Raw genomic sequence first — 24,354 nt, 5'->3', positions numbered from 1 at the left:
TGTAACATGTTAACAGGTCACTTGTGTTGTTCTTGTCTGTGTCTTTATCTGTATGCCTTATCTGCTGCAACTCAATTTGCCCTTTGGGACACTAATAAACTTGAACTTGAACTTGAAAGTGGGGGCGGCTGTGGCTCAGGAGGTAGAACAGGTCATCCACTAATCAGAAGGTTGGTGGTTCGATCCCCGCCTCCTCCAGTCCGCCTGTCGAAGTGTCCTTGGGCAAGACACTGAATGCCAAATTGCTCCCGATGGCTGTGCCAGCACCCTGCGTGGCAGCTGGCCGCCTTTCGGTGTGTGAATGGGTGAATGTAGGCACATTGTAAAGCGCTTTGGATTAAAGCGCTATATAAATGCAGTCCATTTACCATTGGTCCATTTACCATTTAAAGTAACCATTAACTAATGATGAATTCCCTAGTAACAACTAAGTATGATTGCCTGCTTTACTTGAGGGGCACACACATGGTAACTAATGGTGAAGTAATCCTGAACTAATGATTAATTCCCTACTAACAACTATGGTAACTAATAGTCTGTTCTTAAGTAACTACCCATTAACTACTCATGAACTAGCGGAAAAAAATTAAGGAAGTAATCATTACTTACTGGTTCGTTAACATGGTAACTAATGGTCAGTTCTTAAGTAACTACCATTAAGGATCTTTAAGGAACTACCATTAAGGGTCATTAAGGAACTACCCATTAACTACTCATGAACTAGTGAAAGAAAAAAAATAACAAATATATATTTTTAAGGAAGTAATCATTACTTACTGGTTCGTTAACATGGTAACTAATGGTCAGTTCTTAAGTAACTACCATTAAGGAACTACCTATTAACTATTCATGAACTAATCATGAACTAATGGTTCGTTCCTGAGTCATTCCTCAGTAACTACCCAATTGTTGTGTTACAGTATTGTAAAGTGTTACCCTTTTTTGTTCTTTTCTCTTTTTTTGCTGTCTTTCTTTTTCTTATTTATTGTTTGCCTGCTCTTTTCTCTTGTTGTTTATATTGTGTGCTTTGTCTGGATGATTATTAATATTGGTTTAATTTCTTAGGTAGAGACCCAGAATAAGCCAAAATAGGGTTTCCTATTAATATTGTGCAAATAAATACAACTATAAAACTAAAATGATAAGAATATGTAAGGCTAATATTGCTCAATGATCTCTTTCTACTTTTTTCAACTTACTTTTAACACCCTCCCACCTACTGTACTGAAAGGCAGCAAACAAGGCGGTTGAAGTGTCAGAAAGCAGGAAGTGTTTAGACACCGCCCAGTGAAAACCTTCTTTATGATAGGGCTAACCTCTGATAAGCTCTCCTCTTGAACCTAACCTTGTAGTCCGCTTGTGAAACAACATGGCAACCACTGGGAAGGTAAGCATGCTGCCCTTTTGTTACATTGAATGATAGAAATGTTACATTACTATAATGTGCTTGTGCTGCAAAGGGTTAAGTGAATGTGAGCACACTGGTGCTGCTCGTGCTCGCTCACGTGTTTACAGAGAGTGTTTATACTGGGAACATAGAGGAGAGAACAAGTCCACTCCATTTGATTCTATTGAAATGGACCCAGGCAATATTACTGATTGTGCAAGACAAAATAAATCCGCTGTTACTGTCGACTATTTGGGTAAATGCTGTTTCATATTTGTTCCAACACATCTGTGTAATAATCAAGGGAGGGTGCTAGTTCAATTCACTTCAATGTCATATCTACCCTGATTAGAGATAAAGAACATGAATAACGGAAGCCATTATCAAACAAATGAAGTGTAGTTTCTCTTGACATTTTGAATTGAGTTGACAGCGGCAGTGTGTGGAACGCAGTGTTGCTTTCACAAGGGGGCACCAGGGGGTAGTGGCCCCCATTTCATTCACTATGCCCCGGGCCCATTCACTTGTATAAAAACATGTAAATGTTTTCTCCAAGGCTACAGCCCCCAATGTTTTATGAATAGCCTCTGATCTCAAAAAGTATTTCATGGAGGCTATAGTCCCTAAATGACGTTTTACATTGTTCAAGAAAATCTGTCGCCTCACACCATCCACACTCCATTGTGAGCACTGTCTACAGCAGGGGTGCCCAAATTCTTTCCCATGAAGGGCCAAAACTCAATCTGGGTGGAGGGCCGAGGGCCAAAAATAAACGTTGTGGAATTACATTAAAATGTATTGTGTTTTATAGAAAATTAACATTCTAAATCTAAAATAACATTTCAATATAATAATCTACTTTTTATCTGTTTGGTAATTGTAATAATTTGCAATAGGTTATATATATTTAAAAAAACATCTGCATTTGTGGGGAGCTTAAACATTTAATCAGTAAACACCCAGTTAAAAACAGTTGTATTTTCCACCTTTGTAATCAAGAGAGAAATTTGACTTAATTCACAACTTGAAAAATCCTCAAGGTACTTTGAAAATCAGCTTTATTGTCCATCTTTTGTAAACAATTTGCCATGACAATTTGCAGGGATGCAATCTCGAGAGTGAACACAGTATATCCGCAGCCATATTCAGACACTGTCTGTTTCACAAAGTCACCACATGAAAATGCGTGCCCGAGTTGCATTCTGGATTTTAAAAAATCGGGGGGGGAAATTGGGCACCACTGGTCTACAGAGATCTCAGCAATTCGAGTTAGCTGTCAGAACGGGCTGCTTATTTTACGTGAGCCAGCTTTGAAGCCCGTCTTTGGGTGCATTGAGGTACATGACACAAGTCATGTGTGTCTGTTTTGTAGGGGGCTCTGCCAATCTGTCATCATGTAGTTTGAGTCGAACTAAAGGAATAGACTACGTTATGGATGATGTTTTTAGTTTTCTTATTTTCAGACAATAATAAAAATAGGTAAAAATAACATCATACTTACTAATTTGTCTGAAAATAAGAAAACTAAAAACATAATTTAAAAGAAGACAAAATGAACCTAATCAATTTATTACATTATGGATGGTTTTGGTCGGTCCTATAGGTCAGAGAAGGCAAGGTGGGCTACAGCCAGGAAGTTAGTTACTGAATCCTCCCATCCAGGTCTATTTTGTGGGCTGCGCTGCACAAATGTGTCCTTAATGTGTAATCCTTGTATTTGACACCTACAGATGTTGGTTGCGTTTCGCAGTACTGCTGCAGTGGTAAAAGTGGGGGCTTTTGTTATTTAAATGTTTTCTTTGTACTTAATAAAAGCTCTCTGCTTAACAAAAAGCCCCACTGCTGCTGCAGCATGACAGCAGAGTGGCAGCAGTGGCACAGATATATATGAGAAACATCGTTTCCCCCATTGTGAGCTACACATCAATCATCTAGCTCGTAGCGAATCATTTGTAGGACACTTTTTCACTTAATTTGGCAAACATTCAAAGACTGCTTGAGGCCAAAACACATCGGCTCCGGGCGACTTTTGGACTTTAACCTAACATTCCATTATCCCTCACCCCAAGATGAATGGGTGCAATGTCAACAGTTTTGTTATCTTGAGTGCCTACAATACACTGCAGTTGTAAAGTCATGGGATGCTGTGTTGTAGGTGATCCGATGCAGAGCTGCGGTGGCATGGGAGGCTGGGAAACCCCTGGTGATGGAGGAGGTGGAGGTGGCACCTCCTCAAGCTGGGGAGGTGCGAGTCAAGGTAATGGATCACAAGGGTCAGGGTGGGGCATGGGTGTTTTCGCTACTGGCACTCCTTTTTACTGATCCGATAAGATTTGGTTCGGTGTCGGTCATAAAAAAACAAACTGGAGTGTTGGGCTCGGGAAATAATCCCAAAATGCAATGTGCAACCACTGATGGTGCATTGCATTCTGAGATTGTTTTCTGCCATATTGGTTGATTTACAACCGTAACTCAAATATTGGCTACACGAGGATGCTACCAGCTGGCATTTTGCCCTGTGTTCAAGCTCCACCCCCTCTCCACCGCGAGACCCATTATTGCAGCCTTTCACACAACTCGGCCGGCGGCCGCCCCACCCGCCAATAAAAGGAAGCTAACGCAAAGAAATGACTCGAATGCAAAGAAAACACCAGCGCAGACACCAGCGTGACAGCAACTAAAATGGTGACAATGGGTGGGTCTCAAGACACTTAACATCATACTTGACATCACGTTCCCAAGCCCAATAATTATATTGTCTTTATTATATAATAAGTCTGTTCAATCTGTTTAGTATAGAGCCATTCTCTGTAAAGCCCTTGGAGACATGCTTGTGAATTATTAGGGCTATAAATAAATAAAACTGGAACTTGAGTGACCTCAGTTCACCCCAGTGAGAGGAGAACTGCCTGAAGGCACATCAGAGGAAACACTCATGAGCCATAGGGCTCTATCGTCTCACTGGCCTTAAATTAGCGCTTAGCACCAAGCGCAGCCTATATTGGTGGGTGTGGACCGGCACAGTGCCTATTTTTGTGTCGGCGCTACACGCAGCCTTAAGCATTATATCCCCGCCTTTTAAGCGTAGAATTATTCACACCGTGCTCATTGGAGAAGTGCAGTAAACAAATCACAATGTCCCTTTCATGTTCCATTCCACGGAGCGATCCAATCCGGTCAGAAAAGCCCGACCAAAGCGCTCTGAGCTCCCCCCTCCCTCTTTCATCCCCGTCTGTCTCCATATATATTATTATTCAATATTATTATGCTTCTCAAACCAATCTCACTGCAGTTTAAATACAGCAATAATGTAAATACGCTACACTATAACAAGATCAAAGTGAAAATAATGTTCTAAACGCATCGGCTAGAAAAATATAGCCTATCCCTGGATGTCATGATGAGATTAGATTGGTGAAAGTTTGGGCAGAATGATATCATTTTCTCTCGCTACCTTTTCTTCTCCCCCACTGCACAGGTAGGATGATGCAACAGCCTCTGAATGACAGGGGCTCAAAACTACGGTATAACCACGGTATTCTTTCATCGGTCATTGTGCCTGTCTGACGCGCGAGAGAGAGGGAGTGAGAGAGGGGGAGAGAGAGTGAGATGGCAGAGGAGAGCTGCGCGCAATTACACACAGTAATATCCGCGGCGCACTGAATAAAGCCTGGTTTTAAAAAGCCTAAATGCTAAATTAACGGCAGGGGGGGAGATAGCGCTAGGCCGGTATTTAAGGCCGAAACACCCATTCTGGCCTATTCTGGCACTGCGCCACGCCTCTTCGGCGTAAAGCGCATTTCGGGGCCTAAAAACATGATGCTATCTTCCCGAGGCAGGCGCAAAGCGTGTTTTTTTGCGTTTAGCGCCAGTTTAGCGCCTAAGGCCAGTGGGAAGATAGGGGCCATTGTGTGCAAAATGTGACTTGAAGGAGACACAATTACTAAATAAATTAGTAAAGGGAAACGTCTTAATTTCAATAAATACACTGAGTTTTTCCTGCTAAATGAAGAGAACACAGACACCAGAATGTGTCCACTGACAATCTGTTACTCTGCCAGCTGTGCTGTCTGACCCACTGACAATCTGTTACTCTGCCAGCTGTGCTGTCTGACCCACTGACAATCTGTTACTCTGCCATGTGCTGTCTGACCCACTGACAATCTGTTACTCTGCCAGCTGTGCTGCTAATTAACACTCTTCATTGAATGCAGTTTTTTCCCCTCATATCACCATCATTACAGCAGTGGTTCTCAAAGTGGGGTCCGGGGACCCCCAGGGGTCCTTGAGGGGCATGGGAATAATAATAATTTGTTGTCACTATAATTCCACTCATAAGTAATGACAGAATGTATGATTATTTTGGTCATGGGTTTGATACACGTTCTGTAATAACTTCTATTGTATTTTATTGTATTTAACCTTATTTAACCAGGAAGTGACATTGAGATTAAAATCTATTTTGCAAGTGAGACCTAGCCAAGACAGGGTCAGCAGCAGCATAAAAACACATAACATGACAACAAGCTCAAGTCACAGACACGAGACACGGCAACAGTAGGTGTGATTAAAAAATAAATTAAAAGTACAAGACATTAACTGGACAGCATAAGTCACAACACAGCTACAATAGTTACAACAGAGCACATAAGGGCAACAACATTATGTCAAAATGCAGTTAGTCTCGTGGGCCATCACACATTAAAACGTCTTCACTGCCCTCTGCTGGCCCCCATTGTCTTAACTGAAGCAGCATACCGTTTGAAAGCTAAGCTTGCCGTCGTTTGATTGACACCATGCTTGGCCTATTATGTGCTTCCAATCTCGGGATATAAGACCAAACAGCCAACTAGCTTCAGTTTTGAAAACGTGACGTCAACTGGTTCCGCCTCTCAAAGATTGGACAAATCACAACTGACGCTGAAAATGATTGCCAGTTCGAGTAGCCACTAAAATTCTGAAAAAACTCACACTTGCTTTACCAGCCTCTGTTCTGATAGGAGTCACTTTATACTGAAGCCATACATGTTCTGTAATAAAACATCTAAAACAAAAAAATCTTATCAGATGGGGGACCCTGGTACAAAATCTTATCAAATGAGGGTGGGTGGTGTAATTTATGTCCTTGATGTGCAAAAGTTTGAGAACCACTGTCCTACAGCATGTAATGAGGTCAGTAAGGGTTAGATCAGAATTAGTTCAGAGTGACTGTTTAGATCTTGGTAGTTATTGTGTGTTGATTCATGAGTCATGACCATGGGCTTCCAGAGTTTTTGAAAATGTACTTTAACCCTAGAACACTAACGTCGGGTGATTTTCACCAGGACAATTGAATTCAGTGATTTTATTGTCTTGCTGCTGTCTGAGGTGGGCGGGTCCTTAGGTACCTTCAGGATGCTCACTGACGTCATTGAATGTAGGTTTGTTTCCCTGCTCCCATTCATGGTTTTTTCTACCGGCTACGTGTTCGGGTGATTTTCACCCGACGTTAGTGATAGAGGGTAAAATATCTTCGGGTTAGTTACAATGGTATTGTGGTGACTTTTTTTTTTTTTCACCACACAAGTCCCATGAATGGGTGACCGAAGGAAAAGTTGGGAGCTCCTGTTTTTTTGGAGGGGGGGGGGGGGGGATTTTTTTATAACGATTACCTCATTTTTCCCGAATTTGACATATTTTTTATATTGTCCCCCATAATAAACTTTTTTGTGTTTTTTGTGATATTTCACATTTAAAAACAAAAGAAGAGTACCTCAATTTGCCATGTATTGTTGTACTTTAAGATATTTTGATGAGAAGTCTGTTTTATGGGGTAGGCCTATATTGCATCGGGTGAAATACACCCGACGTTAGTGATGGTGTGACTTTAAATCACGTTAGTGTTCTAGGGTTAAATGCCAGAAACAAGAACAAAATATGCACATTTGATGAAAATACCACTTCTTTTTTAATGAAAAGCTGCACCACAATGATATTATGCTCTTTGAGGAAGAGCCCAATCTTTCCTGTTTGACAGAATTTAAATGAGAACTAACATTTTATACCTGAACTGATGAACGTCCATTCATTTTAGCTGATCTCCATTCCTTGTCCACATAAAGTCAGTTGAGTGATGTTTTTAAATGGACTGGTTCAGCTCACAATGCTGTGTTTCAGATTGTGGCCACAGGGATCTGCCACACTGACTCCTACACACTGAGCGGGTCCGACCCTGAGGGAGTGTTCCCCGTGGTGCTGGGCCACGAGGGAGGCGGCATCGTGGAGAGTGTTGGAGAGGGAGTCACCAAGTTTCAAGCAGGTAGGAGGACAGGACACTGAGATATATGAATGGAGAGAGTGTCCCTATCTCCTCCCTGTATGCTCTATTGAAGCCAAAATCCTGTGAAAATCAGTGAACCAGAGTCTGCGCAGTAGCTCCGTTGATTTAGAACCTCTGTGGGCTCCCCGCCCCTCTGAACTTTCTTATGTAGAGATGTAGTCTGGGCACCTTCCACCCCGCTTTTTGTCATGGGGGCGTAAACCCCGGACCCAGAATTAACACCGGATGGCAATGCGCCTAACAACGTCTTTGTTGCCGTTAGCTTGACGCGGTGATGTTACCTAAACTAGAGTCTGATCAAAACAAAGCTAGCGTTACATAAAACAAAACGTTTATGCAATATGGCATCTCCGCCACCACCGCCTGACACACCGGTCAAAACGGTGAAAGAGGATTCTGATACTTGGGTCAAATTGTCAATTAACGTGAAAGTTGACGAGCTAGAAACGCTGCCATCCGGTCTAGGGCGGGCTCTAGGCCGGACCCAGTAGGGTGACAAAATCAATTGTGGGCGGGAGCCAGGCTCTTTCTCGCCGAGAAGAGCCTGGTGACGCGAGGTTAGTAGAGATGCTGTTTCTAGAATGCGCACAGTGCGTTGTGTATTTATACACAGTCTAGCTCTGTAAATATAACACTTTAAGTTGTAATATTTTTTGTCTCGCCAAAAGTAACCAGGAAGAGTCCCACTATGAGATCAGTTTATCAAAATGACGCCTGTACGAAAATCTGATTTTGGTTGTCGGAGATTTCTCCTCTGGGCTGCTGTGCTCTCAGCCCGGACCGGAAGTGGAGGCTGCTCTCGGCCTGGGGAAATTATCCGATCCACTGCTGTGTTGATTAAGCTAGCCAATGTTTCCGTGGCATTTTGATTAACTTTATGATTTAATTCCTTTTGGAGTAAATGTTGGTTTTACAAATCTAACCTTGACGCTTTACGCTACGTTGTTTACTGGTATAGTGTGGGTAGGGCAGCCTGCTGTAATGTTCCATTTAATATAGCTCAGTGGTAACGTTAGCCTAGCTGCCTAGTCTCGTCTCTGTTAACTACCGTATATCCTTACAACAGCTAAGAAAGGAGCTTGTGAAGAAGGAACAGCCCCACAGTCAAAGCATTTCTCTGAGATATCCATATAAAAATGTTTGTTGCTTTAATACCAGAAATAAAACCTCTGTTTATGTGACGCTAACGGGTTAGCGATTAGCTCATGGCTGGTGCTTGCGTACTAGGCCCCATCTTATAAAACACATTTCCTGGCAGTTTAACAACCTGGCAAGTTCCGAAAATATGTGTATATTATTGTGTTATTCCAGCTATCGTTATCGGTTGTTAAGTTATAGTAATATTAAGCCGATAAATAATGAAAAACAGCCGACTAGCGAAAGTGGCTAACGTAGCTGGAGTAACTACTAAAACACATATTTTCTGAACTTACTTCAGTCCCCAACCAACGTTAATTCCTCGCGTGCCTTTCTCAAAACAATGTTATTTTTATTGCGGTCCATTGATATGTCTGGTAGCCAGCACAGCCACCCCGACCTCCAGGGAGCCACTACCCGTGTTAAGAGCCTCTGCCCCGGGTCCACACAGAGCCACCCAGAACCTCCCACCCGTTACATGATGAAAGCACAAAGCAGCACTGTGTCCTGTCTATGTCAAACCAACGCTAGTTCAATACTGTGATAGTCTGGGCACCTTCCACCCCGCTTTTTGTCATGGGGGCGTAAACCCCGGACCCAGAATTAACACCGGATGGCAATGCGCCTAACAACGTCTTTGTTGCCGTTAGCTTGACGCGGTGATGTTACCTAAACTAGAGTCTGATCAAAACAAAGCTAGCGTTACATAAAACAAAACGTTTATGCAAAATGGCATCTCCGCCACCACCGCCTGACACACCGGTCAAAACGGTGAAAGAGGATTCTGATACTTGGGTCAAATTGTCAAGTTAACGTGAAAGTTGACGAGCTAGAAACGCTGCCATCCGGTCTAGGGCGGGCTCTAGGCGGGAACCAGTAGGGTAACCTCGCGTCACCAGGCTCTTCTCGGCGAGAAAGAGCCTGGCTCCCGCCCACAATTGATTTTGTCACCCTACTGGTTCCCGCCTAGAGCCCGCCCTAGACCGGATGGCAGCGTTTCTAGCTCGTCAACTTTCACGTTAACTTGACAATTTGACCCAAGTATCAGAATCCTCTTTCACCGTTTTGACCGGTGTGTCAGGCGGTGGTGGCGGAGATGCCATATTGCATAAACGTTTTGTTTTATGTAACGCTAGCTTTGTTTTGATCAGACTCTAGTTTAGGTAACATCACCGCGTCAAGCTAACGGCAACAAAGACGTTGTTAGGCGCATTGCCATCCGGTGTTAATTCTGGGTCCGGGGTTTACGCCCCCATGACAAAAAGCGGGGTGGAAGGTGCCCAGACTACCAGTAGGGTGACAAAATCAATTGTGGGCGGGAGCCAGGCTCTTTCTCGCCGAGAAGAGCCTGGTGACGCGAGGTTAATACTGTGAAGAGCCTGTCCAGCCAATGACGGCTTGAGACTGGCTGCCACAGCTGTCAATCATCAATTTTTATCCATTTTTATATGTCAAATAACTACTTAAAAACAAACTGATCAGAAAAATGACCACTTGCACAGGCATTAGCATGATAATGACTATCTAAAATGATACAAACCACCTTTGGAAAAAAATGATCTGACGTATACTGTGATTATTTCGGTTTTGATTTTCCCATCCACTAACATGGGGAGGCGGGCCTTGTGACCTAATACTGGATTCAGCCGTCAGGGCGGCGATCTAACATGCAGCGGCTTCACTAATGGAACCATGGAATGGCGTCCATCTTTATAAGTCGATGGGACAGGACAGTTACTGTCGGACGTCCGGGTACTAGTCCAGCGGTAGATTCCCTGCCTACCAACACGAGGGGCGGAAGTTCGCGCCCCGTGTTACCTCCGGCTTGGTCAGGCGTCCATACAGGCATGTGTGTGTCCTGGTCACTGCACTAGCGCCTCGTCTGGTCGGCCACGCCCACGTTACATCCTGCCGGTGAAAAAAAACATGATAAAAAAAGAGAATCATGCTTGCAGTGTAAATGTTCACACCGGAATGGCTTTGAACAGAACATGCCATGTTTGTGTTTTCAGGAGACACCGTCATACCCTTGTATGTGCCGCAGTGTGGAGAGTGCAAGTTCTGCAAGAGTCCAAAAACCAACCTGTGTCAAAAGATCAGGTAAATATCCTGGCTCCTGGGTTAAAGCTGAACTAGGTAACCTTCATGTTGGCAGGTCCAAATGCCAGCAAGAGCTCAAGTACAGGCTTTCCATGAGTTGGGGAAATGAACAGCTGTGTGTCTTAGTTAATCGGGCACACGATGTGAAGCACACAGAGTCCATCTCAAATTGCGAAGTAGCTTCTCTGTGATTACTTTCATGAGAAGAATGCTCTAACTAGGGCTGGTCGATTATTGTTTATCGTCTTTTAGTGGAATCATATCATTTCTGCTGTCTAAATTGATGATGACAAGCCAATTTGACTTGAAAACAGATTCAATGAGGTAGCATATGGTAGGAATATTTGAATATTTCAGTTTTGTTTGACCCCACATTGAACATTACCATTCAGTTCAATATTCATTTGATTCTTTAACATGATTTTGCATACATGAACCATATCATGATATATTGATATAGGCTAGAGAAAACCATTATGACTGATGATATTGATATTGATTACATTTGTACATATAGCTTTACTCATGTGGTTTTATATTTGATTATGTTTCTTTTTGGGTATGTCCTTTGGGGTGTATTTTAATGTAAAAGTCGCCTGTGGACAGGTGTTGAAAATTCCGCTACGAACACTTAACACTGTGTATCTGGTTGTTGTGCATACATGTATGTTACATCTCCAATGCTCTGTGATGTCCATATGAAATAAACTTACCCTTAACCTTCATTTCAACCATATCGCCCAGCCCTAGCTGCAACACAACTTGGGAAGAACGTTCTCCACAAGGACAGTTGTAGTATCGACTTGGCGTTCTTGGTTTTGATAATAGTAATAATAATAGTATTTTTATATGAAACCCTGCCTAGTGCAGCTTTCAGGTGCATGTGTAACCCATCTGTAACATCATTAGTGGCCAGCTCGGCCCAGGAACTACAGAGGAAAATGAGCTTTTAGCCATATCTGCACTGGTACATTATTGTGCATTGTCCGTGCTAAATAAACAATAAATAGAAATGATGGGAGATGATCCCTCTGCCTCAGACGGACAGTTGTCAGATGTTGTGCTTCTGTCTCCTGATCTCCAGGCTGACCCAGGGCAAAGGACTGATGCCAGATGGGACAAGCCGTTTCTCCTGCAAGGGCAAGAACCTGTTCCACTTCATGGGCTGCAGCACGTTCTCTGAGTACACTGTGGTCGCTGACATCTCTCTGGCCAAAGTCAACAAGATGGCTCCTCTAGACAAGGTGTGCCTTCTGGGTTGTGGCATCACCACTGGCTATGGAGCAGCTCTCAACACCGCCAAGGTCAGTTATCGGCCAAGATACCAATAATAGTGATTCTCTTCCATATGTATGGTACTGGTCATTGGAGTGTCACTGTTATTAGTGGTGTTCTTGTTAGATTTGCTTATACACCCAAATACATAATTCCTTTCACAGTTATAAAAATGATGGCAGAAATCCCAGATTTGAATAACTAAAAGTAAATAAATTGTCCACGAAATTTAATGGATACATGTTTTTGAGTTGCAGGCAAAAATGTGCGCCTTTCACACTTTCGATATTCCATAAAGGTTAATCTGTCAGGCCCCACTCAAGACCTAGTGGAATTCCCAGGAATCTTCCTTTATATGCAAAAATGGTTATGATGGTTTTGCATGTTCACGTAGAGTGATGGAACCAATCACAAGAGAGTCTGGAGTCACATATTTCATTCTCATGGCAGCATTTGTTTGGAGCAGAGAGCTGAAAGTTTGAAAACTGGCAAAGTGAGCCAATGTTTTGTTTTAAAAAATGTCTGGAAATTGGATGGACTCCAAGACAAGGGAGCTATCAGCGCCTGAGTAGAGGATATCAACAGGCAGCCACAGGAGGTCCTCATTCACTATTTTCCACCAATCTGCCAATACCAAGTTACCTCTTCCATTGTGTTCCATAAAGGCCAGATGTTGAGGAAGTTGCCTGCTAGATGACCTGAGGGCTTCGCAATCTGTCAACATGTTTAAGACGAATCAAATTCCTGTTGAGCCTATTTTTTACATGTCCTAACATCCACATAATCATTATATTACGTTGTAATTAATCTGTTTCACATTGTGTTTTCATTTTCTTATTTATTTGGATTTTGTTATCTAACTATATATAATTGAAGATGTGTTCGGCCACAGCTATGCCGTTTTACATGCGATCGGGCTGAAACCTTCAGGGTGTGTAAAGGGCACCCGTGCGGGTGACCTGATGGAGCCGGATTTTTTAATTAGGCTAATTAGCTAATGATGTGATGTCATCAGTGATGATGTCAAAAGTGACATCATAAGGGCGCACACGCGTGCGCACACACACAAGGAGGCATTGTGACAAGACTGATGAGTGATGTCGCACACACACAAGGAGGCATTGTGACAAGACTGAGCAGTGATGTCATAGGGGGGCACACACACACACACCCACACACTGATGATGTCATCAGTGATATCAAAATGGGGCAATATGCAAAATGATGCAATAACATTTAGTGAGCAACACACACGCGCCAATAGGGCAGGCGAGGCCGAGCCTAGGCATCGAGCGTGCGAGATGCCTAGTATAAACACAAGTGCAATACTACCTTAACACAGCATATCTTTGGACTGTGGGAGGAAACTGGAGCACCCGGAGGAAACCCAGGCAAACATGGGGAGAACATGCAAACGCCACACAGAGAGGACCGGGGTGGAGATTTGAACCCACAACCTTCTTGCTGTGAGGCAACAGTGCCAACCACTGAGCCACCGTGCCACTTTATAGTTAGATTATCCAGCATTCTGTATGTGAGCAGTAGAGATCTGCCGACCCGTAACTGTGTCTCTGTGCCTTGCTCGGTCCCTCAGGTGGAGGCGGGGTCGACCTGTGCGGTGTTCGGTCTGGGAGCGTTGGGCCTAGCAGCGATCATGGGCTGCAAGGCGGCCGGGGCGGCCAAGATCATCGGCATCGACCTCAACCCAGACAAGTTTCAAACCGCCCGACAGTTTGGAGCCACTGACACGCTGAACCCCAAGGACCACACCAAGCCCATCCAGGAGGTGCTGGTGGAGATGACAGATGGAGGGGTGGACTACTCCTTTGAGTGTGTGGGCAATGTGGGGATCATGGTGAGATGTTATGGAAGATTACATTAATTAAGATCATGTAATCTCACATTGTTGACCAGCTCTGTACTTAAAATAATTATTAGGCTCTGAGGGTTAAAACAGCAACATTTCACAGAACAAATTAACATTTCCCAAAACAAAAACAAAAAACAAATTATGTTTTGTGAAATGTTGATTTTTGGAAATGTTAATTTGTGTTCTGAAATGTTTATATATGTGTATATATATATATATATATATATATATATATATATATGCTAATTTGCATATGCTAATGATAATTTCAAATGTTGTGTTTTGTGAAATGTTGTTGACTTTGTGAAATATCATTGTTTTATGAAATGTTGTGTTTTGATGCTCAGGGCCATTGTCCGTTACCATGTGGCCTCATGACCCAAGAGTGTTTGGTTGGAATGAAAATGCTCTTAACTTAACTTAACTCTTGGCTCATGATTAGGGTTTGGCGCCATATCTAATATTTCATGTATGTTTGGTTGTTGTGTGGCAGAGGGCAGCGTTGGAGGCCTGCCATAAGGGCTGGGGCACCAGCGTCATCATCGGCGTGGCGGCAGCTGGACAAGAGATCTCCACCCGGCCCTTCCAGCTGGTGACGGGACGCACGTGGAAAGGCACTGCCTTCGGAGGTAGACTTCAGTAGAATGAGACTGTCATGATAATTCCTCACAGTCTGACTGTTCATCAGACAAGTGATTCCCATAACGTGCAGATCTCCCCATAAGCGATTTTAGCTTTTTCTCGTGTCATTTTGTCAATAATTTAGTATTGATCGTCACAGATTATAATTCTCAGACGCAAACAAATCAGTATTCCGCAAAATGCTTCCGGCTCGATGCCAAACCATTAAGCACATTTTGCACAAACAGCCCTTTCCCTTTGAAGTAAAGGAGGGGTTTAAAGGGGTGAGGTTTAGCAGTGTCTTTCTGTATTTCCCATCTCTTGTTTGGATCCTTCTGATGAAACGAGGTGACACGGAGCTGCATTCAGCCCATACCGTGCCCCCAGTACCGTGCCCCCAGTATATCAGTGACTCCCTCCCACAGATTGACGTTCCTCCAAAGAATGAAACCTACAGGCAACAAAGACTAAGGGGCCCTTTACACGAGGACAGTTTCTGGAAGAAACGACACAATAGCGTTTCCTTCACACCTTTTCCTTCACACCTTCTCCCTGTTTACATGAGCGCTGTTGAATTTTTAAAACGCCGTAATGTACATGCCAGGTCGCTAGGTGGCAATGTGATCACCTTATTCTTTGCCCATACAAGGACGCTTCTGCATGACGTAATTTCGTAATCGTCTTTCCGGTTTTAAACGCGGAAGTAGAGTACGCTTTCCGCAGTCATTTAGACTTGCCAAAAAGCTTTTTTCAAGCTAAAAAAAACCCAAACTGTTTTAAAGTTTTAATATTTGTCGGGTGAGAATGTAACATATATGTGACCAGTTTATCAGAATAACGCCTATTGGAAATCTTTAACGAGCAGCGAGGACCGGGAACGCTGAGTGTGCTATCTGTCAAACCCTACTGTAGGCTACTGGCAGTGAGAAAACACTGTCGACGTGCTTTTGTAACTAACGTTAAATGCCGACCGGGTAAAGCCATCGGCTCCTCGCAGCAGTAACGTTCTGAACATGTAACTGAAGTTGGCCGCAGTGTAGCTTAATTCTGAATGTTGCCAAACTTCATTCATACTGACGTTTTATTTGGTTGCCAACTCGCGCACGGCTATGGCGTAATCGCGTGTGTCGCCTGTGCAGGCACATCAGAGTTTCTGAAATGTGCCGTTCCAAAGCGATTACATGGAGCCCTCAGCGGGAAGCGTATCAAACAATTTCACTCTGGAGGGTGTTGCCGTCTAAAAGGGAGGCACTAACGATAAAAGAATTCCCCGTTTCCATAGGAAACCGTCCTCGTGTAAAGTGCCCCTAAATCAACTCGTCTTCTCTCTCCGCTCCTGACAAGTTACCTTGTGGCAGATGAAAGCTTTCTTGCAATTCTCTGATGAAATGAGATCACTTAAAACTCCGGTAAAGTTCAATATGACCCGCACTCAGGAAAAATGTTAATTTCTTTATTTTTATTTATTAATTAATTTAACATGATATCCGTTGTCTGTGCAACCAGACGTTTCAGCTTCTGCCTTCCTCAGTGGCGCCATGCCAACAGTTTGGGCCCAAGGCCTCTTTCATTCTGTGTTCGGCCCGTTAGGCCTGGCACACCAAGCTCATACTCTCAATCAACAATAGTATCACAGTCCATCATTATATACAAAACAATGTCCCTATCCAAAATACATACATCTCATTTAAATATACATGAGCTTACTTATAGACCATTTCTGAATTTACATAAATTAATTTACACCATATAAATGCAACTGCATAGGCAAAAAAACAAAAAAAAATCAACACATAGACCCCATTTACACCTGGCATTGAAATGTGTTTTTCTTTTGGGTGATCAGATTGCAATCGAATAGTGCTTGACCACATGGAAGTACAGGTGTAAATTAAGGTGAACAGATTTCTGTAGTCAATATATTATATAAAATTAAAATTAAATGTTAAAATATCCAATGTTATTATCTATGAAATAAAAAAGGGGGGCAATTCTGGTTTCATGTATTTTGACCATGGTACTGTATGGTGTAGGCTAGTCTCAACACCAGACCCATGAGAGTTCTTACACTGATACACTACGTTACTGCATGCTGCAGAGCTCTCTCTGGGTCTGGGACACTTTCCCTCAGAGGGCTGGGTTTGGGAGGGAACCGTTCACTTGGCCAGTCATATGCGAGTGATGGATTCAGTCCTCCCCAATCAGTAACGACTTTGCGATCAGACAACACGGGAGGCGCAGCCCATTTTTCGAACCGCTCTCTCATCGGTGCTACGACCTGTCACTCATTCAATTTCAACCCGCCTTCAAAAACCAGCAGTGGCTGTGAACTGGCACAGACTCACAATATGTAGTATGCAGAGTGCAGCGATTCAACGTAATATTTGAGTCTGGGGAGAGACTAGGTGTAGGCTGACTGACATCACTCCAAAATACCACATTAAGACACGAAGACAGGGAACACAAAATTGCACAAAATGAGTAACATCTGTAGCATGACATGGTTGGAACCAATGGATGTCGTAGGTCTTCTAGTTTCATATGATATAAGTATCTTCACTTTCGCTTAAAAAAATTAGCCCGCTAGACTAGAGCCTCTGAAAGGTAGTAATGTCGACCGCAGACGAGGAGTAGAAAATCTGGGAGATTTTCGGGACAGCTCCCAGCTGGGGACAGGTCACCAAAAACAGGGACTGTCCCCAGAAATCAGGGGTGTCTGGTCACCTTAGTGTAAATGCACCCAAGACACATTGAGGACAGATTGTGATCCAATCAGCCAAACCACCTCTGGAGGTGGTCAGGGACATATTGTGACCACATTGAACACAAGTGTAATTGCAAATGCGTTCTGAATCCACATACAACAGTCACTGCTGTTTTTCTGCTGCCCTACACTATTTAACTTCCCTCATTTGATCGCAATCAGATCTTAATGTGGAGACTGGCAACAGAGGTGTAAATGTAATCAGGTTAATGTGGTCAAGCACTTTCCGATTGCAATTTGATCACCCAAAACACATTTTAATGCCAGGTGTGTGTAAACTGCTTTGGCAATTTACACCTGGGTGATCAGATTGCAGTTGGATAGTGCTTGACCACATTAACCTGATTACATTTACACCTGGTATTATGTGTCTCCAGTGTCCACATTGAGATCCGATTGCGATCAGACCATGTAACGCTACATAGCGCAGAGCAGCAGAAAAACAGCTGTGACTGTTGTATGTGGATGAGAACGCATTTGCAATAGAGCTCAACAGTGACAACACTTGGAGCAAAAACGTTTCTGACTCTTATAGCCAGGGGCGGTTTTAGACCCTTTTTGGGTGGGCTGAAGCCCACCCAAAAATAATATCAGCCCACCATAGAAAATTGAGGGTAAAAAAAACAAAAAACAAATACAGTACAGTACAGTACAGTACAGTTTTTACATACACATTAAATTGATATGGATGGATCTATACCTCTTATTAGACTATAAAAACTCTGGTTGGTTGGTTGCTATATTTGCCTTTTGGTTGACAGCACAAAGAGGGAGAGAGGAGGATAGTGAGGGAGAGGAGGAGAGAGAGCAGGATGGAGGTGGCACAGAAAGAGAGAGAGCAACAGGTGAGAAGTAGTCAAGACCCAGAATATCTTTATTGTCAGATTTGATTTTGACAATACAGATTTGAGTATCTGTATTGTATCAAAGTTAACATGAGACTCTGACGCAGCATAGTATTTTTCTGCATTATCTAACAGTGTTAAGTACTTATACATTACATAATGGTGAAGTTTAATAATTCTACCTTTTGCTGGAGACCCCTAGAAACCCCTCACGGACCCCTGGTGGTTGGTAAGATGGGCTGGTTGAGCCCATGTTAAAACAACTTTATTTATTATTTATTTTTACTTTAAAACTCTATATTTTAATTTGGTGCCAATACCATTTGTAATGACACCTTTGTAAATGAAGTGATGGCTTTGTTGCTCAACATTAAAGTACATTTTCTCAGATTTGTTGGTGTCTTTCTAGTCACACAATTTAATAGTCAGTGTTTCCCATACACTGATCTATTTGTGGCGGTACACCCCAAATAGATTTTGACCACCACAAATACTGGCACACATTAATTTCAACTATAGTTGACTGCAAACTCCTGCTTTAGGGCTTACAGTATATTATTATCTTGTCTGAATATTATTCCAGCCAATAAGTTAGGAAGTTCCCTTTTGATTTCATTTTAGTTATTTTCAAAGCAAATGTTACTTCAGTTTAGTTCTCGCCTGGAAGTGATTTTGGTATATGGATCACTGTATTATTTAAGCAAGCAGAATTCTACCATATACCTGTATGCAGAATATATAGGGAGACAATTATGTTTTCATAGCCACAGAACAGTAAAGAGGATATTAATGTGATGTGTGTAGTTCTTCATAGATCTAGTCTCTTCATTTTGATCTCAAAGTGCACCAGATTGATCAATTTTTACTTTAAAATGTACACAATTTTCTCCCGGGGGGACCATGCCCCCGGACCCCCCTATATCCACCCTATATTCTCGTTGGGGGCTGAGCCCACCCAAAGCTCTGATCCTAAAACCGCCCCTGCTTATAGCCCTCGAACGTGACAACATTACCGTATGACATCATAAGTGAATCACTACACTTCAACAGTAAAGTGTCAGGTGTAATTCAATGAACTTATCAATTATGACATCATCACTGTTGACATTGTCTTCAATGATGACATCATTAAAACCTTCGACAGTGACATCATCACTGTGATGTCTTAACCTTCAACAGTGACATCATCATCATTGACAACAGCGCTGACATCATCCATCATCAACATCGGTGACATCATCTAACAGTCGTCATCATTGATGACATCATCTGACTGTCTCTTCTACATTCTGCGAATGCACCATAAACAGTCTGTAATTCACGTCCACAGAACATGGACAAAGGAAGTTTGGGAAAAAACCCGCTTCAGACCGGAGGAAGTCCGGTCCCCCTATCATCGCTCATTATTTTCCCTGAGTTTCCCTTTCCGTTTTGATCAAGTTTTCAGGGGTCGAATTCTAGACGTTTAGGCGGAAGCATTTGAAAATTGCGAAAACCAACCGTCTGTTTTAAGAGACTAGAACAAAGTAGACTATAATTGGGAAGGAGGGGGGGGGGGTGGTCTGTATCTGCTCCTCCTCTAGGTGGAGACTTCCCCACTTCAATCCCCATAAATCTCAGGGCGTTCACCTCATGTTTACACATCTGGCAATGGACTACTTCTGATAATTATTCCTGATGGCACTTTTATGCTCACTAATTTTGGTTTTTGATTCTCTATTGGTTTTTCCCATTTTAAAGTCCACATGGCCATTTAAGTCATTATGTATTGTCTTATTCATTGTTTGTAAGTCACTGTTCATGCTGTCTGTATTGTTGATGTTGTTGTTTGCTGTGCCCACCATTGTCTGTTTTTACAAACGAGGACCACAATGGAAACAAGTCCTGGACTTTATTGTGTGCAATTCCTCGACAATTTGAATACCAGTGTATGTGATTTCTCAGTTCATTGTTTATTTTTAACATCTGTCTGAAATAAATAAATAAATTTAACCATAATGACATGTTTGGTGTTCGGCTACATGTAATTGGCCCCCTTTGTCACTTAAAATTCTGCACTTTTCTTAGGATACAAGAGTATCGACAGCGTCCCCAAACTGGTGGAGGAGTACATGAACAAGAGGCTGAAGGTGGACGAGTTTGTGACGCACACCCTCCCCTTTGAAAAGATCATTGAGGGTTTTGATCTCATGCATGCCGGGAAATGGTAAGTCTGCTTTTCAGATCAAGTACATTCAGAGCTGTTTGTTATGTTAATGTTTAGCCTTGTCGTGTCCCACTGAGTGGTGTCTGTCAGAGGCTGCATGCGTCACCGCCGTCCTCTGTTGAGGACAGAACCGGGATGTGGCGAGTGCTCCGTGCTCGAGTGATGTAACAGGACAGAACCAGGGATGTGGCGAGTGCTCCGTGCTCGAGTGATGTAACAGGACAGAACCCGGGATGTGGCGAGTGCTCCGTGTTCGAGTGATGTAACAGGACAGAACCGGGATGTGGCGAGTGCTCCGTGTTCGAGTGATGTAACAGGACAGAACCGGGATGTGGCGAGTGCTCCGTGCTCGAGTGATGTAACAGGACAGAACCCGGGATGTGGCGAGTGCTCCGTGCTTGAGTGATGTAACAGGACAGAACCGGGATGTGGCGAGTGCTCCGTGCTCGAGTGATGTAACAGGACAGAACCCGGGATGTGGCGAGTGCTCCGTGCTCGAGTGATACAGGCAAGGGCGTAACCTTCTACCATGGTACGACCCTATACCATGGTAGAGGGTTTGACCCCTATACTAGGGGGTCAAAATCAGAGTGCTCCCCCATAACGTTTTTTTTTAAGTCTGTTTCCCACAATTCTATGATATGATATTATATTTGCACACTTAGAACAGTTTTGAAGACTACCTTGACCATTTGAAATCACATTTAACACATTGAGTGCCAGCGACGCCATATGGCGTCATTAGAAATTTACCGTAGAGTGCCAGCGACGCCAAATGGCGTCAGTAACTCCAAATTGTTTTTTTGACGGGGGGGTGTCGATCTAAGCTTCTTACGTCGCCTCTAACAATATTGTAGCTATTGGAGGTCGATAACCTATTTTACAAACCCATTAGGTGGCGACAGCACTCTCCTGATCAGAGAAAAAGGAGCCAAACACACAGAAGAAGTCGCTGGGGAAAAGGAGGAAATCGCATCGCATCCGTCCGTATGCATCGACGTGCATGAAGCACAACGAGCACAACGCCAGCTCAGCTGTGCCCGCAGCAGCAGCATCCGCTGTCACAACTGAGCACCTCCGTGTACGCTGCCACAGCACATCCGCATAATCTGTCTTATTATTCTCAACTGGAAGCATAGGAGCCCGTGACAAACACGCGGAACGCTGTAAAAATGCTGGATGTCGCGGACCCTTCACTGTGCAGAGCAAACTCAGTAGAGAGCCACCAGACACACCCAGGAGGAGGCGTGTGTGTGTGTGGGGGGGGGGGGGGGTGGGGGGACCATACAGCACCATACAACACTTCACCCAGACAGACCCAGACAGCAGGACAGGATTACAGGAGGAAGGGTCGGTTACATGGCATTTGACACAGGAGGAAGCTGTAACCAGCAGCGCACGCAGGGGCCAGTGCTGCTGGTTACAGCTCAAAAATATTATTCTGCCAAACAAAATTCCCTGGCCTTCACTGTTTTATTGAAGGAAATTATTTTTGAGGTGTGACTACATCAGAAAATTAGCTTCAGAGTCAGTGATGTGCTTGAAATGTTTAATTTCACAAAAGGCTCATTATCTCAGCTCGTAGAAAAAAAGGTCTGTTTTTCGTTCAATCAAGCTATCTTCTCCGGCTCATAACTAAAGAACGGAAAATGGGATCAATAAACTTTTTTTTGCAGGTGATAGAAGAGAGTCTCATCGTTATTTGTGCGTGTTCAGTGTTTACATAGTAATTATTAAAGAAATTATATGACTGTTTTAAAATGCATTGCGGCCTATGTGGCACAGCAAGCAACCTTTTGCCCAAGGGCCGTGGCACTCAAAGTGTTAAAGGAACTAGTTCAGTGCCCATTCCCCCACACACTGCACTCTGTCAGGTCCCCCTAAGCGCACTGCCCAAGTTTGAAGTCGAACCGACAAACGGTTCTCGAGATACGCGAAGGACAGACATACAGACGAATAAGTCCAAATTGCATGAAATGCGGCACCGAGGAGCACGCTGCCCAAGTTTGAAGTCAATCGGATGAACGGTTCTCAAGAAAAACCACTTTTTGTGTTGCCAGTAGGTGGCGCTGTGCCGAATTGCACAAAATTCGGCACTGCTCTATGTCAGGTTCCCAGCAGCACACTCTCCAAGTTTGAAGTCGATCAGATGAATAGCTATCGAGATAAACCGCTTTTTGTGTTGCCAGTAGGTGGGGCTATGCCAAATTGCACGGAATTCAGCTCCCTGCACTCCGTTGAGTCCCCCTAAGCGCACTCCCCGAGTTTTAAGTTTTAAGTCGATCAGATGAATGGCTATGGAGATAAAGCGCTTTTTGTGTTGCCAGTAGGTGGCGCTATGCCAAATTGCACAGAATTCAGCTCCCTGCACTCCCTTGAGTCCCCCTAAGCGCACTCCTCGAGTTTGAAGTCGATCGGACAAACGGTTCTCAAGATAAACCACTTTTTGTGTGGCCAGTAGGTGGCGCTATGCCGAATTGCACGAAAACAGGGCACTGCACTGCACAATAGGGCACACTTCCAAAGTTTGAAGTCGATCCGACCAACGGTTCTCGATGGCATGCAGCAGATGATGCTCATCCATAAGCAGTGGTGGAAATGGCCAGGTTTTACTCTGGGAACCCTACTTACACGGGATGGGGGTTCCCGGAAGTGGCGTGGCCCTAGGCCTAGAGGATATTATTTCTGAATGCGTGACTCATTATAGCCTTCCATTATAGCCACGTAAAAATCTCTTAGAAATCTCACTTAACTAAGATCACTGAGCTCTACTGATTATTTCCCCTTGATTTTATTCATGACAGACTTGATGACAGAAAATATTAATGCTGCTTATTCAGCTTACAAATTCATGTTCTCCTACTATTCTCTGCTCCTTTCATGCTGCCCTCACTGCTGCATTGCAAGAATTTTTTAAATTGGAACCTGAGGAGGGAAGCTGCCTCCCCTCATTTACTCACATCAATGTTTACTTTACCCCCCCCCCCCATTCACTCTCAACGACCCTGTGTTTACTTTTCTCACTTACTGTCAATGACCCTACGCCCAGATCAGCTGGAGCTTGAAGGAGTGCAGAATTTAACACAAATGTTCGCGTCCGAATTGCACGAAAACAGGGCACTGCACTCTGTCAGGTCCCCCTGAGCGCACCCCACAAGTTGGAAGTCGATCCGACCAACGGTTCTCAAGATACGCAAAGGACAGAGAGATTGAGAGAGACAGACGATCCTGTCATTATAGTATAGATAGTCCACGATTTCTCCAAGAGAGTGGCTGCCTCTCCACTTCAGTTGCTTACCGTTTACTGGCCACACCTACCAATTAGAATTATGCTTTTTCCAGTAGAAGCGAATAGGATGCTTCCAATGGGGAAAAATTACAAACCCAAGGCACGTTTATGTAAATATTATGATTAGAATGAATGACAACTAATGCTGCACTTGGAAGAAATGACCTTTAACACAAATTTTAAACAAATCAAATTGGAAAAAATAGGACAGATCCGTTGACAGGGTTAATAACCGGGCATATATTTGCTACTGTATATTGGGTGGGAGCACTGAGCTATATGGTGGGAGGATGTGCCCCCGAGAGCCTGCGCGTCCTTCAAAGACGAGCATGTGTCTGTATATTTTAGGCCTGAGAAGTGCCACGCCCACATCCGTACATCACATCTCCTTTTCCTCCTTCACAGCATTCGTGTCGTCCTCAAATTCTAGACACAGAGGCAGAGAGAAGCGCCGAGAGCCCTGACGTCACTCCGTCCACCCAGTTCAATAAATAATCTTTCAATATCCCTGTTTGAGTCCATTTTATTTGCACGACAATGC

At 43.5% G+C, this 24,354-nt stretch overlaps 1 protein-coding gene across 1 annotated transcript; it reads left to right on the top strand.

Annotated features, from left to right (window-relative positions):
• Positions 1–1,251: 1,251 nt before the first annotated feature.
• On the top strand, positions 1,252–24,318 carry LOC310772719 (alcohol dehydrogenase class-3 chain L). The gene is made up of 9 exons (XM_083632602.1): positions 1,252–1,387; positions 3,543–3,644; positions 7,544–7,685; positions 10,856–10,943; positions 12,028–12,247; positions 13,813–14,073; positions 14,582–14,717; positions 20,386–20,524; positions 24,219–24,318. Exons 1-9 carry the CDS (start codon positions 1,370–1,372, stop codon positions 24,241–24,243), a joined length of 1,131 nt encoding a protein of 376 aa, XP_083488728.1. The 5' UTR covers positions 1,252–1,369; the 3' UTR covers positions 24,244–24,318.
• Positions 24,319–24,354: the final 36 nt, after the last annotated feature.

Source organism: Poromitra crassiceps (assembly GCF_964638095.1).
Source record: "Poromitra crassiceps genome assembly, chromosome: 3".
NCBI lineage: Eukaryota > Metazoa > Chordata > Actinopteri > Beryciformes > Melamphaidae > Poromitra > Poromitra crassiceps.
Note: the sequence above shows the minus strand (reverse complement) of the source record. Positions and strands in the feature narration are given on the sequence as shown.

Bases quoted from the DNA above. Each gene is read 5' to 3' on its own strand.
- LOC310772719 (XM_083632602.1), top strand. The intron at 14,074-14,581 runs GTGAGATGTTAT...GTTGTGTGGCAG, and splicing joins TGGGCAATGTGGGGATCATG to AGGGCAGCGTTGGAGGCCTG. The intron at 14,718-20,385 runs GTAGACTTCAGT...CACTTTTCTTAG, and splicing joins GAAAGGCACTGCCTTCGGAG to GATACAAGAGTATCGACAGC.